Source organism: Sinohyriopsis cumingii, chromosome 16 (genome assembly GCF_028554795.1).
Source record: "Sinohyriopsis cumingii isolate HCF-2022 chromosome 16, ASM2855479v2, whole genome shotgun sequence".
NCBI classification, from domain to species: Eukaryota; Metazoa; Mollusca; class Bivalvia; order Unionida; family Unionidae; genus Sinohyriopsis; species Sinohyriopsis cumingii.
In genome coordinates, this window is record NC_142976.1 from 41,391,348 (window position 1) to 41,410,192 (window position 18,845).

Here is an 18,845-nt window from a genome sequence, read left to right on the forward strand (position 1 = left end):
AATTCTTTTTGCACAATTTAAGATCAGTCCTTTCAAAGGGCTCTTTGTTTTTCTTTAGACATATTAACTGTGTAGCTGAAAGTTAGACATTTTTATTTATGGAATCAAATAAAATACTGAACACAATACACACAAATGCAATTACTTCAAAAAAATATTTGCACAACCACCAAAATTAAAATACTTCTCATGACCCCCCCACACACACAATATGAGGATAAAAGTTGAATTGCATTCCAAAAAGCCACATCCACACCACAGACCTTGAACTTTTTCACAGAAGATCCCTAAATCAGATTTGATTTTTACTAGTTTTTCTGGCCAGCTTTTATAAACTTATGGCCCCTGTTTCATTTAAACTTTTAAAGTTTAAAGTTCTTCTGTTTTTTTATTTGATTGTTAGAAACAAAGAGGTGCTGACATGTAGTTGGCTGACATGTGCTATATAAGTTTACTTATTTTATCCACCAAGCTGTGGTGGTTCGTCTATCATTTTTGTTGTTGTTATTTACTCCTGGTTAATCTATTATGTCTGCAGTGTCAACTTTTTCAAAGTCAACACTGTTAACTTTATCCAAGTTCAGCACAACACACTCTGCATACACATGTCTGTCTACACGGGCAACACACGCTCTTGACCTGCTTTAGAAACATAGTTTGTTTTGATTAGAAGAAGGTAGATTGCCTGTATATATAAAACTTAATTAGGTACTTTTGGCCTGTCTTCACTGATAACTATCATAGCTGAGTACCCATGCCTCCTCTTCATGTCACAAAAATCCAAAGAAGTTGATGACTCGCAATTTAAAATGAAGTAGCCTGTAAACTGGTTAACACTTGCTCATGGTTTGATGATGGACACATATACAAATATATTATTGGTGAATTTTGGTACCCTACTGACATATTGAACACAAGTGACAAATAATTGAATAAGAGCAATTTATTTATTTAGCTTTGAAAGAGAACATCTGATTGAACTTGTCTGCCATCTTGATTGAACTTGTTTCTGACAGTGAATTTTGACTGTTGGAATATATTTTGACTATAACTACATACTTGCCCAAAGGGATTAAGGATGTGCAAGATTTATGTCAAGGGAGTAATTACTCAAATTATGGCGACTGTAAAGATAGGAAATTTACCATACTGTGTTTTCTTGTAGGCAAGCAGTATGAAAAATGGCGATGTAATTGTTGCTGTTGGCAACATTGACACCAAATGGGCAAAACATGATGAAGTGGTGACTCTAGTTAGGAAATCGGGGACACAATTGGCACTGAAACTCATCACACCTATGAACCAGACCATGACAGAGGGTAGTGGAGTATCCTCTGCTCCGAGCACCCCAGGAACACCCATGAGAATGATGCACAGTCCAAGGGAAAGTCTTTCGGCCCAGAGTGCTAAGAGTAACAGAAGCAGACTCAGTGCTCCGTGGATATTTGTGCGGAAGGGATCAAAGGAGAAAGATCAGGGTCAAGAGGTCACCAAAAGCCGAGAAGTGGATGATGGAGAAATTCTTCTCAGATAAGATTTCTCATCAAATCTACTTTAGTGAGGTCTCTGAGCTGATTATACTGTCATAAATTCATATTTTTTCCTGTAGTCTGCCAAATAATTTTATCTGTTACTTCCTTGTTTTTAAGATGTCTCTTGAGTTGAAATGTTAAATCCAGTATTGTTTTTGAATCCTTATTATGTATATATTCATGGCCAGATCAGTATTTCATAGGTTATAAACTAGTACTGTTATGTTTTGCTGGACTTGATTTGATCAAGTCATTTAATATATCTAACCTTTTTCCAAATTTTATTCCACTTCACTTTGTATACTTGCTTGTAAGTCGAGTTCAGTTGCAATTTGCACAGACCCAGATCTTCTGTCATACAGTGCATTGGCAGATCTGATTACATCCATTATGTACTAGTGTATCCATCACTTTGATTGGATGGCTGCTAATGTTTTCATTGATTGACATTGCAGTTAGGTATTTGTCATTGATCTGAAATTTGTTTTCAAAGAGAAGATGAAATTGTTATTTTTGAAGATCAGTACTGAGAGTAGTATTTTCCCTTCATGGCAAGAAAATGAATATGTTTGCGTGAAGTGCTCAAAGGGAGGTAAATCTTGCTGGAATAAGCATATCAAGAATGCTATAGATGATCAGGTTGGGCCATATTAGTCTCATTCCCTACATGAATGGGATTTGTAAAGTCTCAACCAAGCGATGGGATATGTATAGTCTAAGCCAATGAATGAGATATATATAGTCTCAGCCAAGCAATGGGATAGGTATAGTCTCAGCCAAGCAATGGGATATATATAGTCTAAGCCAAAGAATGGGATATGTATAGTCTAAGCCAAAGAATGGGATATGTATAGTCCAAGCCATTGAATGGAACATGTATAATCTAAGCCAAGCAATGGGATATATAAAGTCTAAGACAAGCAGTGGGATATGTATAATCTTAAACCAATGAATGGAATATATAAAGTCTAAGCCAAAGAATGGGATATGTATAGTCTAAGCCAAAGAACTGGATATGTATAGTCTAAGCCAATCAATGAGATATATATAGTCTCAGCCAAGCAATGGGATATGTATAGTCTCAGCCAAGCAGTGGGATATATAAAGTCTAAGACAAGCAATGGGATATGTATAATCTTAAACCAATGAATGGGATATATAAAGTCTAAGCCAAAGAATGGGATATGTATAGTCTAAGCCAATGAATGGGATATGTATAGTCAAAGCAGATGAATGGAATATGTATAGTCTAAGCCAATGAATGGAATATGTATAGTCTTATCCCATCAATGGGATATGTATAGTCTTATCCCATCAATGGGATATGTATAGTCTAAGCCAATGAATGAAATATGTATAGTCTAAGCCAATGAATGGGATATGTTTAGTCTTAGCCCAGCAATGGGATATGTATAGTCTTATCCCATCAATGGGATATGTATAGTCTAAGCCAATGAATGGAATATGTATAGTCAAAGCCAATGAATGGAATATGTATAGTCTTATCCCATCAATGGGATATGTATAGTCTTATCCCATCAATGGGATATGTATAGTCTAAGCCAATGAATGAAATATGTATAGTCTAAGCCAATGAATGGGATATGTTTAGTCTTAGCCCAGCAATGGTATATGTATAGTCTATGCCAATGTATGGGATATATATAGTCTAAGACAAGCAGTGGGATATGTATAATCTTAAACCAATGAATGGGATATATAAAGTCTTAAGCCAATGAATGGGAAATGTGTTGTTTAAGCCGAGTTTCTTCCACTTTTTAATGTCTTGTACACCTCAAGGACCACCTCCTTTTCAGTTATGCTGCTGCAAGAATGCATATTTTGTACAATTGATCTTAAATTCACTTTGTTTTTTTAAAACTATATTAAATTTTAAAGTTAGTGCAATTTCAAAAAGTTTTTATGAATCAAAATCATCTACAGTTGATAACATATATTTATAAACAATGTTAAATTTTGTTATGTTTGTTTAGAATGACTGTGAGTTTTAAAAAAAGTTTTAATCTCATTGTCTATACAATGTCAGTTTTGTGTTGTCCTTTAAATGCTTCATTTGTATTGACCATAATTGCATTAATGATTTGTCAGATCTTTTGCACACTTTATGTCTGAAGTCTTCCAGAGTATTCTTTTTTAGTTGCCAAGTAAGATTTAGGATTTCCTCCAAATTCACAATGTACTTTGTTCAGTTTCTATTGTGCAAGATTTTTTCCCCCATTCATTGATATTACACAAACTGCGTATAAGTGACTGCAGAAAACTTTTTTTTGTAATTTCTTTTATTGTGCTTTTACATGTATGAATAGAATAGTCTTCTGTCTCTAACCATATATACAGACATATGATAATAAGAGTGTGTGAAGGAACAAAAATGTGTCAAGAGAAGTAGATTGGTTCAAACATATGGAAAGGGAAATAACTCTCAAGTCAATTATTTAAAAATATTTGTGGATTGCCCACAATGCCATTGTAATATATCATGGCTCTGAAAATGCATTTTCCTGCTCATTGTAATGAGAGGTTGCTGGATGAGGATTTATCAATTTTTCATGAGTAGACAAGACAAATTATTGTCACAGAACAGTATCTTGTCTTGGAGGATGATTAGCAACATGTTTTGAAACCTGTGATTTACTATAATCAAGAGATAATCATCAGAGATCTCCAAGACCATATTTACAAGTATATAATGTTCACCAAACTGCAAACAGCAGTGACCCAAATCTGCCATCATACAATGTTATGTAGATCAAAATCTGTTGTTTTCTTCAATATACACCTGCAGTGTATTTTGTAATTTTAATGAATATAAGAAGAGACGATATTAAATAAATATGACAAAACTTTAAGGTCTGTATTATGAATTGAAAATGCTGTATCCTATGTTAAAGGTTGTTAAAAATACCTTTCAGACAAACTTTGATTTTTTAACAGGTGTTTTGGTGTTAGATCACCTTTTGCAGTGATTGAAACATAGACTTGTATGGATATTTAGAACATTCGATTTAGATTTTTTTAGAAAGTTAACCTGAAACCAGTCTGAACTTCCATCCTAACTTGTGTGCATAATCAACACTAAATCTTCTTTTGAATACACTATAAACCATCTGCACAAAAAACCTGATGAAATTCATTTTGAATACATAAATCATAAAGGGAAGAAGAATTTGTAATGGTTTGTCATATTTTGGTCTTATTATGTTATGTTATTTAGTTGAAATGCTAAAATATGCAGCATGTCTACAGTGAAGAAAACTGTTATAAACTGATCAGTGCAGACCCCAATTGGAACACTTGATGCTTTTCTACCAAAATCCAACATGAAAATACTTACTGTGGAGTGATACAGCATTAAAGGGAGACAAAAATTGGAAGATGGTGGAGAACTTTGTTACAGGCTGAATTAAGCTAGGCATAATAGAACCATGCCAAAAGCATTATGATACCTTTATGGAATTATTTTGCACAGATTAAGTAAACTTTAGTTTTCTGATAAGTTCATACTTGAAAAGAAAAGAAATTTTGGAGCATTTTGGTCAAGGCTAAGTCATCTCACTTATTAAGTCGCCATAATGAACACTGATAGCGTATGGCACGCATATGATGTCATTTGGTAATAAAGGTTCATGTATATGCAGTGGCAGCTACTGTATTATTTGTGAGGTATTTTTGCAGCCATTGGCGGAAACACCAGAACATGCTCCAGATGTGTTGGCCTGAACTGCTGGCCCCTACCTAACACACCAACAGATTTGAGAGTCAACCTTGTTTGCAGTTGAGTATGCATTATACACAGGTAAAAAGTAATTACAATCATTTCTTGATGAAGTGTGATACTATATCTTACTACATTTTGGAGAGAAAAAATTTATATTGAAACAGAGTGGCTGTTTTTCATTATCCAGTGCAAGAACAAAAGAAACGACAATTTGTTTTCTTTTAAAGAGACAATTGCCCCTCAGAAGCAGTTGTCAAATCATTAAATGACAGAATCCCAGAGTGATTGATCTTGTGTTTTGAAACAAAATTTCTTTTGTATCCTGCTGTTGCAATTCAAAATGGTTGTTTATACAGATATATTGAAAATGTTATAAGCATAATACAAACACAAAATGGGGTATATTTGTAAGCGTATATTTGTGTATGTTTGGTAGAAGTGGTGTGAAGAATGCATGAGGCTTGCAAGTATGATGGATGTTAGGTTGTTTTATTGGTTGTTTTTACTGTTTCTTTAGGTGTGATATTTGCTTTCACAATTTTGCATATCTATGTTAAAAATCTGAGCTTTGTGAAAGAAGGCAAGTTTTGGTAAAATACAGTTGATCTCCAGTGATAAATCCAGGGTTTGGGTTTATCACTGGAGATTTACAGTAAAACATTGTAGTCACGCAGATAAATGTTTAAAGATATTTTTCTACAAAAAAGCACATGTTTTATTTTATGATTAGCAAAATATATCAGGGTCTATTCTAGGAATTAACATTTAGGGTGAATTTCCCCCTTGATGTTAAAAAAGAGGGGAATTTTTGTAAATATAGGAGAGGTTTATTCAGATAATGAAGGTGGAGCTTGTAAATATGTGTGGGTCTTGTACTTTGTGATGATTTTTAGTAGATACACTTGTTTTAAACTAGCACGAGTCCCACATGTATGCCTCCTAGAATGGGCCCTAATATCTTTATTATCTACAATGTATCGCACAATATATATTTCTGCACTTGTTACAGATATTATACAGTAGTGTGTATTTATAGATTAAAATACCATTTCATTAGCTGTAAAATAAGTTAGTACTAACCTGTTGAAGAATGAATCAAACATGTAATAAAATAACACAGAAGTTTAAAGACTTTTGTAGACAATGAAGAAAGACCTAGAATATACAGAAAATAAATTAAGAATTACAACCACTTTCAAGCTACAGTTTCTATATGCTTTCAATAATGTCAAGCATAGTATATTAATACATTATATGTTCATCCATCCATCCATCCATCCATCTGTTACCAATGTATTTTCTCGAGTTGTCAACCATCTACAGTTGTCAAGCTTTGTTATGGCTTGCACTTGGTATAGGGAACGATGCTGTTGATCTTGAGATCAAAAAGATCGAAAGTTTAAGATTGCTGACTAAATGGAAAAAATTGTTTCCACATGCAATAACTAAATTTCCTAACTATCTGCAGCTCCCATGCTCTGTGGATTGCTTGTATTTGGGGTTAGGAAGAATCCTATTAAATTTGAGGTCTCTAGGTCAAAGGAAAAGTTCACTGTAACTGGAAGAGGAAAAATGATTCCTGCACAATCACTTGAGTTCTCTACCATCAGCTGTTACCAAACTTACTATGTGCGTGGCTTGCATTTGAGTAAGGAAAAAGCTTGTTATTTTTGGGGTCAAGAAGCCAAAGTCTCTTTAAGTAAAAGAAGAATTTTGGTTTCTTCTCAGCATTAGTATTAGTTCACATACCCAGACCAAAGTTTGTGGATGACGTGCACTTGGGGTATGGAAGCAGCCAATTAATTTTTTTGGTTTAAAAGTGAAAGCTACTCTGAATTAAAAAATGGTTTTAGATAAGAAACTGACTGATTTTGGGGTGAAAATGTCAAAAGTCATGGTCGCTATGTCAAAGAAAAATGGTTTTTGCATAATGACTTTTGTTTCTAGACAATGTATCTTCACTACAGTTTCTAGAGGCTTGCATTTAAGTTATGAAAAAGGCCTATTGATTTGGGGGTCAAAGGTTAGGGTAATTGTTGCAATGGGTTTTGCATAATAGCTTTTATTCTAGAGTAAGTTCCTTGACCAAACTTTGTTGATGGTTTGCATTTGCATTAATAAAAGAAATACTGTTCTCGGGGTCAAAAGGTCATAGACCACAGTCATGGTAGGTCTAATAAGAAAATAATGGTTTCTGCATATACATTGAGTTCAAGATGGCTTACCTTAACAAAGGTCAAGGTGATTGAGACCCACTAATAAATCTTCTCAACCACACCCTCCCTACAAGTGCCAATGGAGGACTATTACATACAGCACATGCATATAGTTCACCATACTCTTGTTTAAATGGTATCCATGTTGTTAGAAAATACTAAATATATATGTAAGTACATTAGAGTGTGCTGTATGATGATATCTTAAGGACAGCTGTGGAAGATGGTTCATGTAAACAATTCCTTGCTAACTGTATGGTAGGTTATACTATAAAATCCTGAAGCTACCAAAACCTTTGTTTTGCTTCTCACAATTTACTTTTGAATTCTCCACCATTTTATTACCATATATCATTTTGATTGTGTTGACAGCTTTGTAAATGAAAAGACAGATATATACATTTTCTGGGAGCCATGGTAGCATTGGCAATGGCAACATTAAGGTTCTTTATTAAAGTGTTGTCAGATCGGATACAGAAGGGTTACTTCATAGCACAGTGTAAAGGTGAGTCACCATATTTCTTGGAACCCATGTTTGATGTTTATAATTGCTCCCATGTTGTCCTGAGCCATTTTTAGGAGGGTGCTGCACCCTGCCCACTCTTGTATGTACCCTCTTCTCACTTAGATACACCCTGCACACACTAGGATATGCCTTTTCATCTCCTGGGTGCACCCACACTGGGGTATGCCCTTCCCTCTCTGATGTGCATCCTGCCCTCATTGGGGTATGCCCTTTCCTCCTTTGGGGCTGCCCTTTCTTTAATCTCCATTGATTAAATACATTGCATTTTTATAACTTTTAGCATATGCATTTGGGCATCACCTTGGCAAAGAGCATGGTATCAGAGGAGACTTGACGATCTTGAAATGCCCTGATAGACAACCATTAACTGTCCCTGGTCAGTGGTCTAGGCACATTCTACTCACTGGAAGTATTTTTTAAGGGAACTTTGATCATGGACACATTATTTTTGTTTTTCCTGTTCTTTTGTTTGAAATTTAAACAGGGTAAAGCAAAAACACATGTTTTTGTAATTTTTATTTTTAGGGGAATAAATCACTGCCACTATTCTAATATGTATAAAATTTATATTAGTATACATTTTATCAGGGTTGCCAATATATATATATATATATATATATATATATATATATATATATATATATATATATATATATATATATATATATATATATATCAGAGCCAGTGCAAGGCAATATGGCGCCTTTGCAAAACAGACACTTGTCACCCACCCCTCATCATTATAATATTCGCTGATAAGAAAGCTTGTAAGAAATTGATGTAAGGTACGATCAAAAAAGATTTTCAGATTAAAAAATCAATGTTTTTCCCTCCCTTGTATGATATTTTGCGCTCTTTTCTTCTCCAATTTGGCACCCCTTTGAAAATGGCTCCCTGCGCAAGAACACTGCTCCCACATAGCTTGCACTGGCCTTGATATATGTGTATGTGTGTGTGTGTATATATGTATGTATGTATATATATATATATATATATATATATATATATATATATATATATATATATATATATATATATATATATATAACTGGATTACTTCTCCTTTGTAAGGATTAAAGTTAGACATTTATTCAACATTTTGGAACGGATTTTGGATGTGTTAAGCTTAAAAATAAAATATTTGTGAGATTTATATCTGTAAAACCCAATATGAAAGATATTTGTCCACTTGTGAGGGGTAAATGATTATGCTGGCCACATTTCAGGAGTGTCCAGCCTGTAGGGGTACTTTTGAACACAAAGTCACCAGCATTCAGGATTCTGGCTGCTAAAACTGGGTGGACATAGGGTGGGGAGACCACTGTACTTTCTTTCTCCATTAAACACCAAATTATAAATGCCAAAAAAAGAAATAAATTAATTTCTTCTACATTTTCTTGAAAACTACAAATATTCAAAATATTAAACCCATTACCTTGCATTTGCTGCAGACATTTTTCACATTCTTTGCAAATATTTTTCTAAATTACATAGAAAACATCCTAATTTACATTATTAGATTTTTATTTATCCCATGAAAGTTACTATGTTTCATATCTCATAAATATAATTCATGATGCACATGTCTGAAACTCAAAATTTGGGTGGGTGAATGCATCAGCTTTTTCAGTGTGACTGTATTTAGCTCACTAGCGAAATTTTTAAACAAATTCTGTATTCATATTGTCTTGCTATTTTATCTCATTTTTATGCCAAATATATTGTTTCTATTTAGTTTCATGAAAAATAAAGATATGGATATCTATAAAGCAATATTTGTTTCATGCAAAAGAAAGATATTGATATCTATAAACCAGTGTTTCATGCAGAACAAAGATACTGATATCTATAAAGAAATACCTGTGTCATGCACATGCAGAATAAAGGTATTGATATCTATAAAGCAATATTTGTTTCATGCAAAATAAAGATATTGATATCTATAAACCAGTGTTTCATGCAGAATAAAGATACTGATATCTATAAAGAAATATCTATATCATGCACATGCAGAATAAAGATATTGATATCTATAAAGCAATATGTTTCATGCAAATAAAGATATTGATATCTATAAAGCAATGTGTTTCATGCAAATAAAGATATTTATATCTATAAAGCAATGTCAGTTGGGTTTTTTTAAGTGACATAATTAAATGCATCTTAAAAATATTTTATTTTTTATGAACAATTATGGAAGATTATAAGATGAGAAAGATATATTGCCCTAGTTTAGCTCTTACATTTTTCTCTCATTTTATGTCATTTAATAAGTATTCATGTCATTTCATATGCCATTTAATATGCATTCATGTGCCATTTAATATGCAGTCATACGCCATTTAATATGCATTCATATGCCATTTAATACATAATACATAAATAAATTGGCCAGTTGTCTACAAATTGTCAAATATGAGTTTAGAAGTTTTTTTATCAGCCACAAATAAACCTTCATGTACAAGTTCATTGCATACTATTTCCAATGTTTTTTGGTAGACTGTTTTAGGATCAAGTTCCAGAATTTCAATTTTCAAAATGCTTTGCAGATTTGTTGCATTATTATTTCTTTAGAATTACAGTAGCATGTTTTTTGTGATGACATTTAAGTTATAGTTGCCAGTGAAGAGATCTTGTCTGTGTTGAAATTGAACTCTGAGGACTATCACGGAAAGTGATACCCAACTCTCTGATCACTATTTTTATTTTTTTATGGTTTTAAAATATTTTTTTAAACATTTTCATTTCCTTTTTTTTGATGATTTAATTCTTTGCATTTTTGGATGATTGAATTGTCATCAGACTTGATATATATGTTAAGAAAAGAGATATAGAAGTTCCAAAGTTATTGATGGTCCAAATTGTCAAAGATCAAGGTCAGTGAGGGAGATGTTCATGTTCAGCTGTTCTGTATATTGCTGCAAGCATCTGTCTTGATGCTAGCACCTTGCTAGATGTGTCTCTGTATAGATGATGTAATCAACCTGTAAAATTTGTCACCCTTTGTTACATTACTAGTTAAGACATTTATATTGTTCGAGCAAATGATGATATACTGATTGTTATGAGCTGATATTATTCATTCTACTTGTAAATCTATGTCGGAACATTCTGTAAAATGAGTATACAGTCAGTAATGAAGTGTGTGACTTTAGCGATTTCAAATTTGTAAAGTTGCTTTTGTTGGTTTAACACCATATTTCAGCACATGGTAGACTTTACACAGCAACCAGTATATTTAGTGGAGGAATGACATGTGAAGAAAAAAAGCGGGAATAACAAAAGACCAATGTTAAGTCACTGGCAAGCTTTCTCGCATGTTAGTTGAACTGAGACTCAGACCTGTGCAGACAGAGGTGATACGTCAGTAATCTATAAGGGGGAGAGTCTTTGGCCACTTGGGGCACCCCAAACTTGTAAAATATTCCAGTGAGGCATATGCCTTTCTGACAGAGTGTACGTGATAACTGTCTCCATAAATTATAGATTAGCTGTCAGTCAAAAGGTGTGATTGATTGGGATTTTGAAAAACCTGTTAAATTCTCAAAAACTGCTGAACAGAATTAACCCAGATTTGACCGAAAGTATCCTGACATAGAGGGTTTCAGGGTCTTGCAAATTATGCTATCCACCATTACAGATTGGTATCATGACTATTGACATAAAAACCTAAACAACTTTTTCTCAAAAAACACTCAACAGAAGGTAACCAGACTTAACAGAAAGCATCCTAGCAAGAAGGGCAGATCAGATTTTTTTGGGACAAAATATGGATTCCATGCAAAAAATAGAAAAACATTTAAACAGCTTTATCTATCAACCGATTTTGACCAGCTTTCCATATTGGACTAATGATGCTGATGAGCCATCATATATGGATAAAAATAAAATAAATAAACCTTAAAACAATTGCTTTCACAACATTTGCTATCAGTGGAAGAAATTTCAACAGAAGCATCCTACTGAACCTGTTTTTTTTTGCCAGCTGCTGTTGCTTTACATTTAGTTTTTAGGCAGATATGATCAAGTCAAGGGAGCTCAGGTCAACTTGGGCCTCCTGTTTTGCATTCTTATATTAAAACTGCATTTTTTTCACCCCTCTGATAATGCATCTGCTACATACTATGCATTTGCTTACTGTGATGTGTTGTTTTCCATTTGATCAACTTGTTGGACCTCCAGAGCTTCTGCTCTGTACTTGACTGTGGATGTGGCCATAGATGGCTTGCCAGTAATATAGATGCGAAGATGTTTTTAAAGAAATGTTACATCGATTTCATCTTATTGTTTTTTTATTAGTGCTTCATTTTCCAGAAAGTCAACAATCTTTAAACTACACTGCAGTACATGTAATTTAAGCTAGTATGGTTTTAAATGAATGTAGTGTTTTTCTTCTTCATTTTTCTACCAATGTTTTATAGAATCAAACTGACCAGTAAACAGTATTACATTATTATTGTAAAACTAGTGAGTTCAAAGATTTTTTAAAAACATTTTGTTTTACTCATTGTTCACCAGCAACTATGTATTTTTTTAATAATAATGAATAATGTTGCCTTGAAAATATCTTCAAGGTAGTGTATATTATTTTTATTTATATAGAATATTAATTGTCTAACAAGAATCAAATTTTGCATTGTAACACTAAAAATCCAAAGAGAATTGACTTTTATCAACCTTGTATGTCAAAATATTTATGTATAAATATGTCTTTTGCTAAATTTTAAATTAAATTGCCAAAATTAATACTTTTATGTGCCCACCATATTATGTTGTTTTCCATTTATCTATCAACAGTTACTAAGCGTTGTGTGTGGCTTGCTTTGATTTATGGTTAAAAGGTCAAACGTCAAGGTCACTGTGACTAAAAGTAGAAAAATGGTTTACACACCATGACTCAAGTTCTTTACCATCTATAGTTGCAAAACTTTGTGGATAGCTTGCTTTTGGGGTAAGGGATATCCCTTCAGTTTTGTGACTTGACAGTCATTGTCACTGAGACTGTAAGAAAAAAATGATTTCTGCACAGTAATTTGTTTGCTGCCATCTACAGCTATCAAACTTTACAGATGGCAAGTTTGGGATACAGATGGAACTTATCAATTTTGTGGTCACATAGTCATGGCCATTACAACTGTAAGAAGAAAAATGGTTTCTGCACAGTAACTCAGATTCTCCACAATCTACAATTAACCTTACTGTGTGGATTGTTTGCACTTGCATAAGGAAGAAGCCTACTTTTTTGAGATCTCAGGTCAAGGTCACTGTAACCAAGAGAATAAAAATGATTTCTGCACAATAATATTAGTTCTGCATCACATACCTGGACCAAACATTTTGGATGGCTTGGAATTTGTAATAAGGAAGAAGCCTATTGATTTTGATGCTTAAGGTCAAGGTCACTAGCTCAGGGAGAGAAAAAGATGTCTGCACACATTAGTTTTACACAACGGTCCAAGACCAAATTTTGTGGATGGATTGCACTGTCATGAAGGATGAAGCCTATTGATTTTGGCTCAAAAGATAAAAAGGTCAAGGTCACATTGAATGAGAGAAGAAAAATGGTTACTGCACAACATTTCAGTTATATATGTTGATGACTATGAAACTTTGGGTTGGCATGCAATGTGCCATTCATGGCACCTTTTTTTGCTGTACTTGCCTGTTGTCAGTCATCAATCCAAGTTTTCACTACTTCTTCTTGACTACTTGGAGGATTGCCTTAAAAATATACACACACATGCATCCCATGTTCTAGTTGGTCCTAAGTCAAAATGGTCTTGCTCAGACATCCAATATGGCTACCACAGTTGCCATCTTGAAAATCTAGAGATCTCTACTCCTCCTAAATGGATGGTTATATCCATGGGGTTGTTACAAAAATACTTCTTATAATGTTTTGTTGAACTTAAATTAAAATGGTGCTGTTCTGATGTTCAGTATGTGGCCATTTTGAAAATCTTGTTTAGCTAGTCCTCTTAAAGGGAGAGTCATTTTGACTTGGTCCTAAATGAAATGACTAACTCTCAATACTATATTGAACATCTTGTTATCTCTGCTTTTCCCAAATGGATGGCAATATCAACATGAGGTCTTCACCAATAGACTTCTTATCATAGCTAGTTGGTCCTAAATGACATTGGTGCCAGTACTTTGATTCATTGTGGCTGTTGATGGCTGTCTTAAAATTTTTGTTGCCTCTACTCCCTGTGAATGGATGATCATTATGACGTTGAAATTTTCACCAAAGATTTCTAATGATGTCTACTTTGTCCTAAATGAAAATGGTGCCAATCTGACATCCAATATGCCCACCACAGTAGATGATTTGAAAATCGCTGAAAAATATCGCAGATACTTTGAAAACTCTGCAGTTAAAGGGAAGAAATGGTCTTATTTTCAATATATGCACTATTCAATAAAAAAAATGTCAGCATACATTAGCACAGCTGTAATAAGTATTTAGTTACATCAGTGATATATATATATGAAGTCCCTTCCTGGCCTTGTTAATGGAGTACATTTGTAATGTAATAGAAAAATATTACCCATGTATATTAGTAAATTAGTAAATCCATAAAGAATGTCTCCTTTCCAGTTGAAGGAAAGCATATTTTGGTCTCCATATATTGTCTTATATATTGTATATAAGAATATATATATTTACACTGTATATTGTTTTCTATGAAGAAACAAACTAAACCTTTTGTTATATTGTAATTTTGCATTTTTAAGGTATACGCAACTGAAGGAAGCTTTGACCTAGGTCTGCAGTTCATACCTGCCATATTGCCACATGTTTGGATGGTTTTTGCGACTTAGGTTTTGTGTTTTGAGGTCTTAAGGGGTCTCAGTATGTGCAACACTCAAAAAGTGATGTCGTTCAAATGAGAATAAGCTATCTTTTCATGTAAGCCTCTAGAAAACGACTGAAAATTTGAATGTGAATCTATCTGTGTTCATTAAAGCATTTAATATACTTTAAAACAAAAATAGTTGGTAGGCTTAGCATCATCAGATATCATCATCATGCACATACACATATTTGCAGACACTGACATGGTTGCAATTGCACTGACATTTAGTTGCAAATTAATACACCTAATATATGTATCTGTGACTAAGATCCAAGGCCTAAGAATATAGTCCTAATGAGCTGCAGTCTCTGCTCTTCTCAGTAATTTAATACAGGGTTTGAAGGTAATGCATGTGTGTCATTTGTGTTCATCTTGGCACTCCAGTCTGATTAAAATCAGATCTCCACTATCCTACATTAACATCCGACAGTGACCACTTAGGGTCATGTTTTGGTGACCCATGTTATTACAGTAATTGCTATTTTTACCAGCCAATCAGATGATATTTTACATCTTCATGTTTGGGAGACTGAGCAGAATGGCAGAAAAGCCTCAGTGTGTGCCGAATGATTTGATTCACGTTCAGATTTCTGAAAGCTGCATTTCCGTTGGCTAATTCAAAGGTCACCAGAACAGGTCCCCTAAGTAGTCGCTGTCAGATCTTCACATAGGACAGTGGAGATTTGATTTTAATCAGATTGCTTAGCACTCATTAGAGACTGGATAGTACTGTTATTCAAGCTTCAAACTCTGCAAATTAGTCTAATGACCTTCTCCAGAGCAGTCTTCAAAGGATTTAACACATCACCCTCACTATTGTCAGCCAGTTAAATAGTATGTGAAATTTGTTTGTTTATACCAGACTGACTTGCCTTGTAATTGCCTCCATGACAATCACCTACATAAACTGCCCCAAAGATAGTTTTACATGAACTCTAAACAGAACTGTTTATCATTTATACAGACTACATGTTATTGGCATATATTGAAGTGTGGTTGTTTAGGTATTTTTTCCTTTTTGAAGATTACAGAAAATCATGTTTCTCGAAAAATGGTCTTGTCACAGGCTTTGGAAGTAAAAAAACATGTTTTTAGCATGACACATCACGTTATGGCAATTACATAATGCTTCAGCAGATTAGCGTCTAAAATCTGTTGGTTGAATTCAGTTTTCAGTTAAAAGTATCATTTGTAGAAGATGATGGAAAATGCTGAAATCCCTGTATAAATTGGCCATTTTGTAAGTCATTATGGAGCATTTTCAGCAGGACATTCACCAGTTCACCTTCAATATTAATAAAAATATTTGTAAATTCTAATCTATTACCAGTCATACCCCTAATCCTTTGTAGAAACTTCCAGCAGTGACTTGTAAGGACGACGTCAATTTGTACTGGAATTTCCAGGCATAAGCCATCATCTGCTAAAAGTTTTACTAAAAACTGAAATTAACATTTATTTACCAGCTCAGAATAAGTTTTTATGTTTTCCAAGGTTTGTACTTATTTTAATTTGGTGAAGTTTGTTCAGAAGAATATGTTCACTCATCTGTGTTGAACCATTGTTTGCAATGTTCATGCTACTTTATCTTTACAGTTGTATCACATTTGATAAGCATTATATAGCTTGTTGTATATGCTGATACACTACACACACACACACACACATATAAACAGACATAGAACTGGTCTGGGTCAAAGTTGTTCATTGTTGCACATGTATTATACATGGGGAAATGTTTCCTCAGTTCATGATAACTACATTATGTAATAATATATGAATATTTCTTGTAGTAGGAAAAATTGTGTCTGTGATCAAATAATTCCGTCACATGTTAGCATTATAATGTATACCTTACTGGCATGTTGTTTTGTGTTCAAGACAGATCCAATTATATATAATCCATTTGTCTTCCAGTATTCATCATTACCAAGAATAAAATGTATGTATAATATTGACTGTATTTCATGTTATAATTTCTAATTAGTCAGTGGTATTCAGACATTTCCATTTAGTACAAGTTGGTTGGTTGGTTTGTACTATGAAATCTCAGTATATTGCTGAAAATTACAGTTTGATTATTCTGTATGGTCACAATGACCAGAGCTGCTCTGACAAGCCAGGGAAAAGCTTTCAACCATGTTGTTATTATGTAACACTCACACCTTGCCAGTAATAGCAGTGGTCAACAGGCTATTGTTTGTTGCAATAGGCTAACATTTGACTGACATGTTGGTGGAGTTTGTGGTCTATCAATAATATTGTGATGTTACTCACCTGTATCTGGTAATAGATTATAGTGGTTTATATCTCTGCTGGTAATAGATCAAAAGAGCTTATGGGATGGCCTATTGTCTGTCATCCACTGTCATGGCTGCCATCTTCAAATTATTTTATCACTTCTCCTGAATGGAAAGACAAATGGACATGGTGGTTTCAGACGAAGACTTATTCTGATGCCTACTTGATCATAAGTGAATATGGACCTGATCTGTCTGTCATTATGTGTGACTTTGGCAGCTGTCTTGATTACTATTCTTCCTGAATGTGTGGCATATCTGCGACATTCCTGGACAGTGTTGGGGAGTTTTTGAAGCTCAGAACATGTGTTTTGAGGTCTTGTTGTGGGAGTGCTTTGTGTGTGACCAAAAAATTATGTCCAATTAAGAATAAGCTAACTTTTCAAATAAGTCTATGGAAAATGATTGGAAATTAAAATCTGAAAATAGCTTGTCTGTCATGTTCAATTTACTTACTTAGAAAAAATCAGTTGGTAGACTTAGTAATTGTCAAATATCATCACCATACATACCCACGTATGTGCAGAAGGTGGTGCAAGTGTCATAAGTGTTCATTACTAAACTCACCAGAAACTGGATGGTATTGGTGTTCAAACTTCTCTGCTTGATTCTTGGAGTGAATGCTGGTCAGAACCAAATTATTCTGGATGACCGTAATGTTAGCATTGTAAAAACAGTGATGCAGTCTGATAACAAGATATGCTTGTCTCTTTAGAAAAATGAATATACATCACATTTGTCATTGACCATTCTATTGAGGCAGAGGGGCATAACATTTTCAAATTTAATGTGAGCTTTAAGTTAATAAATGCCTCCATCCAGTTGTAATGCTTTATCGACACAAATCAGCTGTGTAAACATGAGTACGTGCTTATTACTGACTTTCAATCAATCTATTTCACGGCTAGAATCATCCTGAAAAGCATGGGTCAATTGATAGTTTTTTAACACTAATAAAATAATAATAATATCAAGAACTAATCTTAATGTTCAATTGAGTGAGTTAAATATGTTACATACAGGTGATGCTCCTATTTCAACATACATCATACAGACAGGACCAACGTATGTCAATATGTTGTTCGTAGTATGTGCAAAGAATTGAATGCCACTCCTTTTGAAGGCAACTTCAGGAAATAAAACTCTGTCAACCAAGATATACTGAAGTGGTATTTCTATTTTTCAAAGATTACTGAAAATCTTATTTATCGAAACACGACTGTACCACTGTGTTTGGGATAATAATTGTGTTTTTAGCATGATATGCCATGTTATGCCAGGTATGTGTGTGGTCATATGAACATAGGGTTTGCACTAAAAGACTTTTTATGGGATCTACCTGGTCCTGTATGATAATGGTGCCAATCTGATGTCAAATGTGGCCATCATGGCAGTCATCTTCAAAATTTGGTTATTACTACACTTCCTGAATGAAAAGTCATATCAGCATGGGATTTTGACCTGATGTCTACTTGGAACTTGATGAAAATGGTACTGATTTGACATCCAGTATAGCCACCTTGGCATCCATCTTGAAAATCTTGCTTCTGCTCCAAAATGAAAAGTTATGTCAACATGGGGTTTTAACCAGAAGACTAATTGTGATATCTTGTTTGGCTTGGATGAAAGTGGAGCTGATCTGACCTCAGATATTGCTGCTGCAATGAACATGTTG

At 33.9% G+C, this 18,845-nt stretch overlaps 1 protein-coding gene across 1 annotated transcript in view; it reads left to right on the forward strand.

The window, feature by feature from the left end:
* The window catches only part of LOC149780289 (rhophilin-1-like), an 88,939-nt gene extending 72,111 nt beyond the window's left edge, over window positions 1-16,828 (forward strand). Inside the window, exon 15 of the mRNA XM_089937097.1 lies at window positions 1,166-16,828. Within this exon, the coding sequence (XP_089793223.1) occupies window positions 1,166-1,534 (369 nt within the window). The 3' untranslated portion in view covers window positions 1,535-16,828. The remainder of the gene's footprint in view (window positions 1-1,165) is intronic.
* Window positions 16,829-18,845: the final 2,017 nt, after the last annotated feature.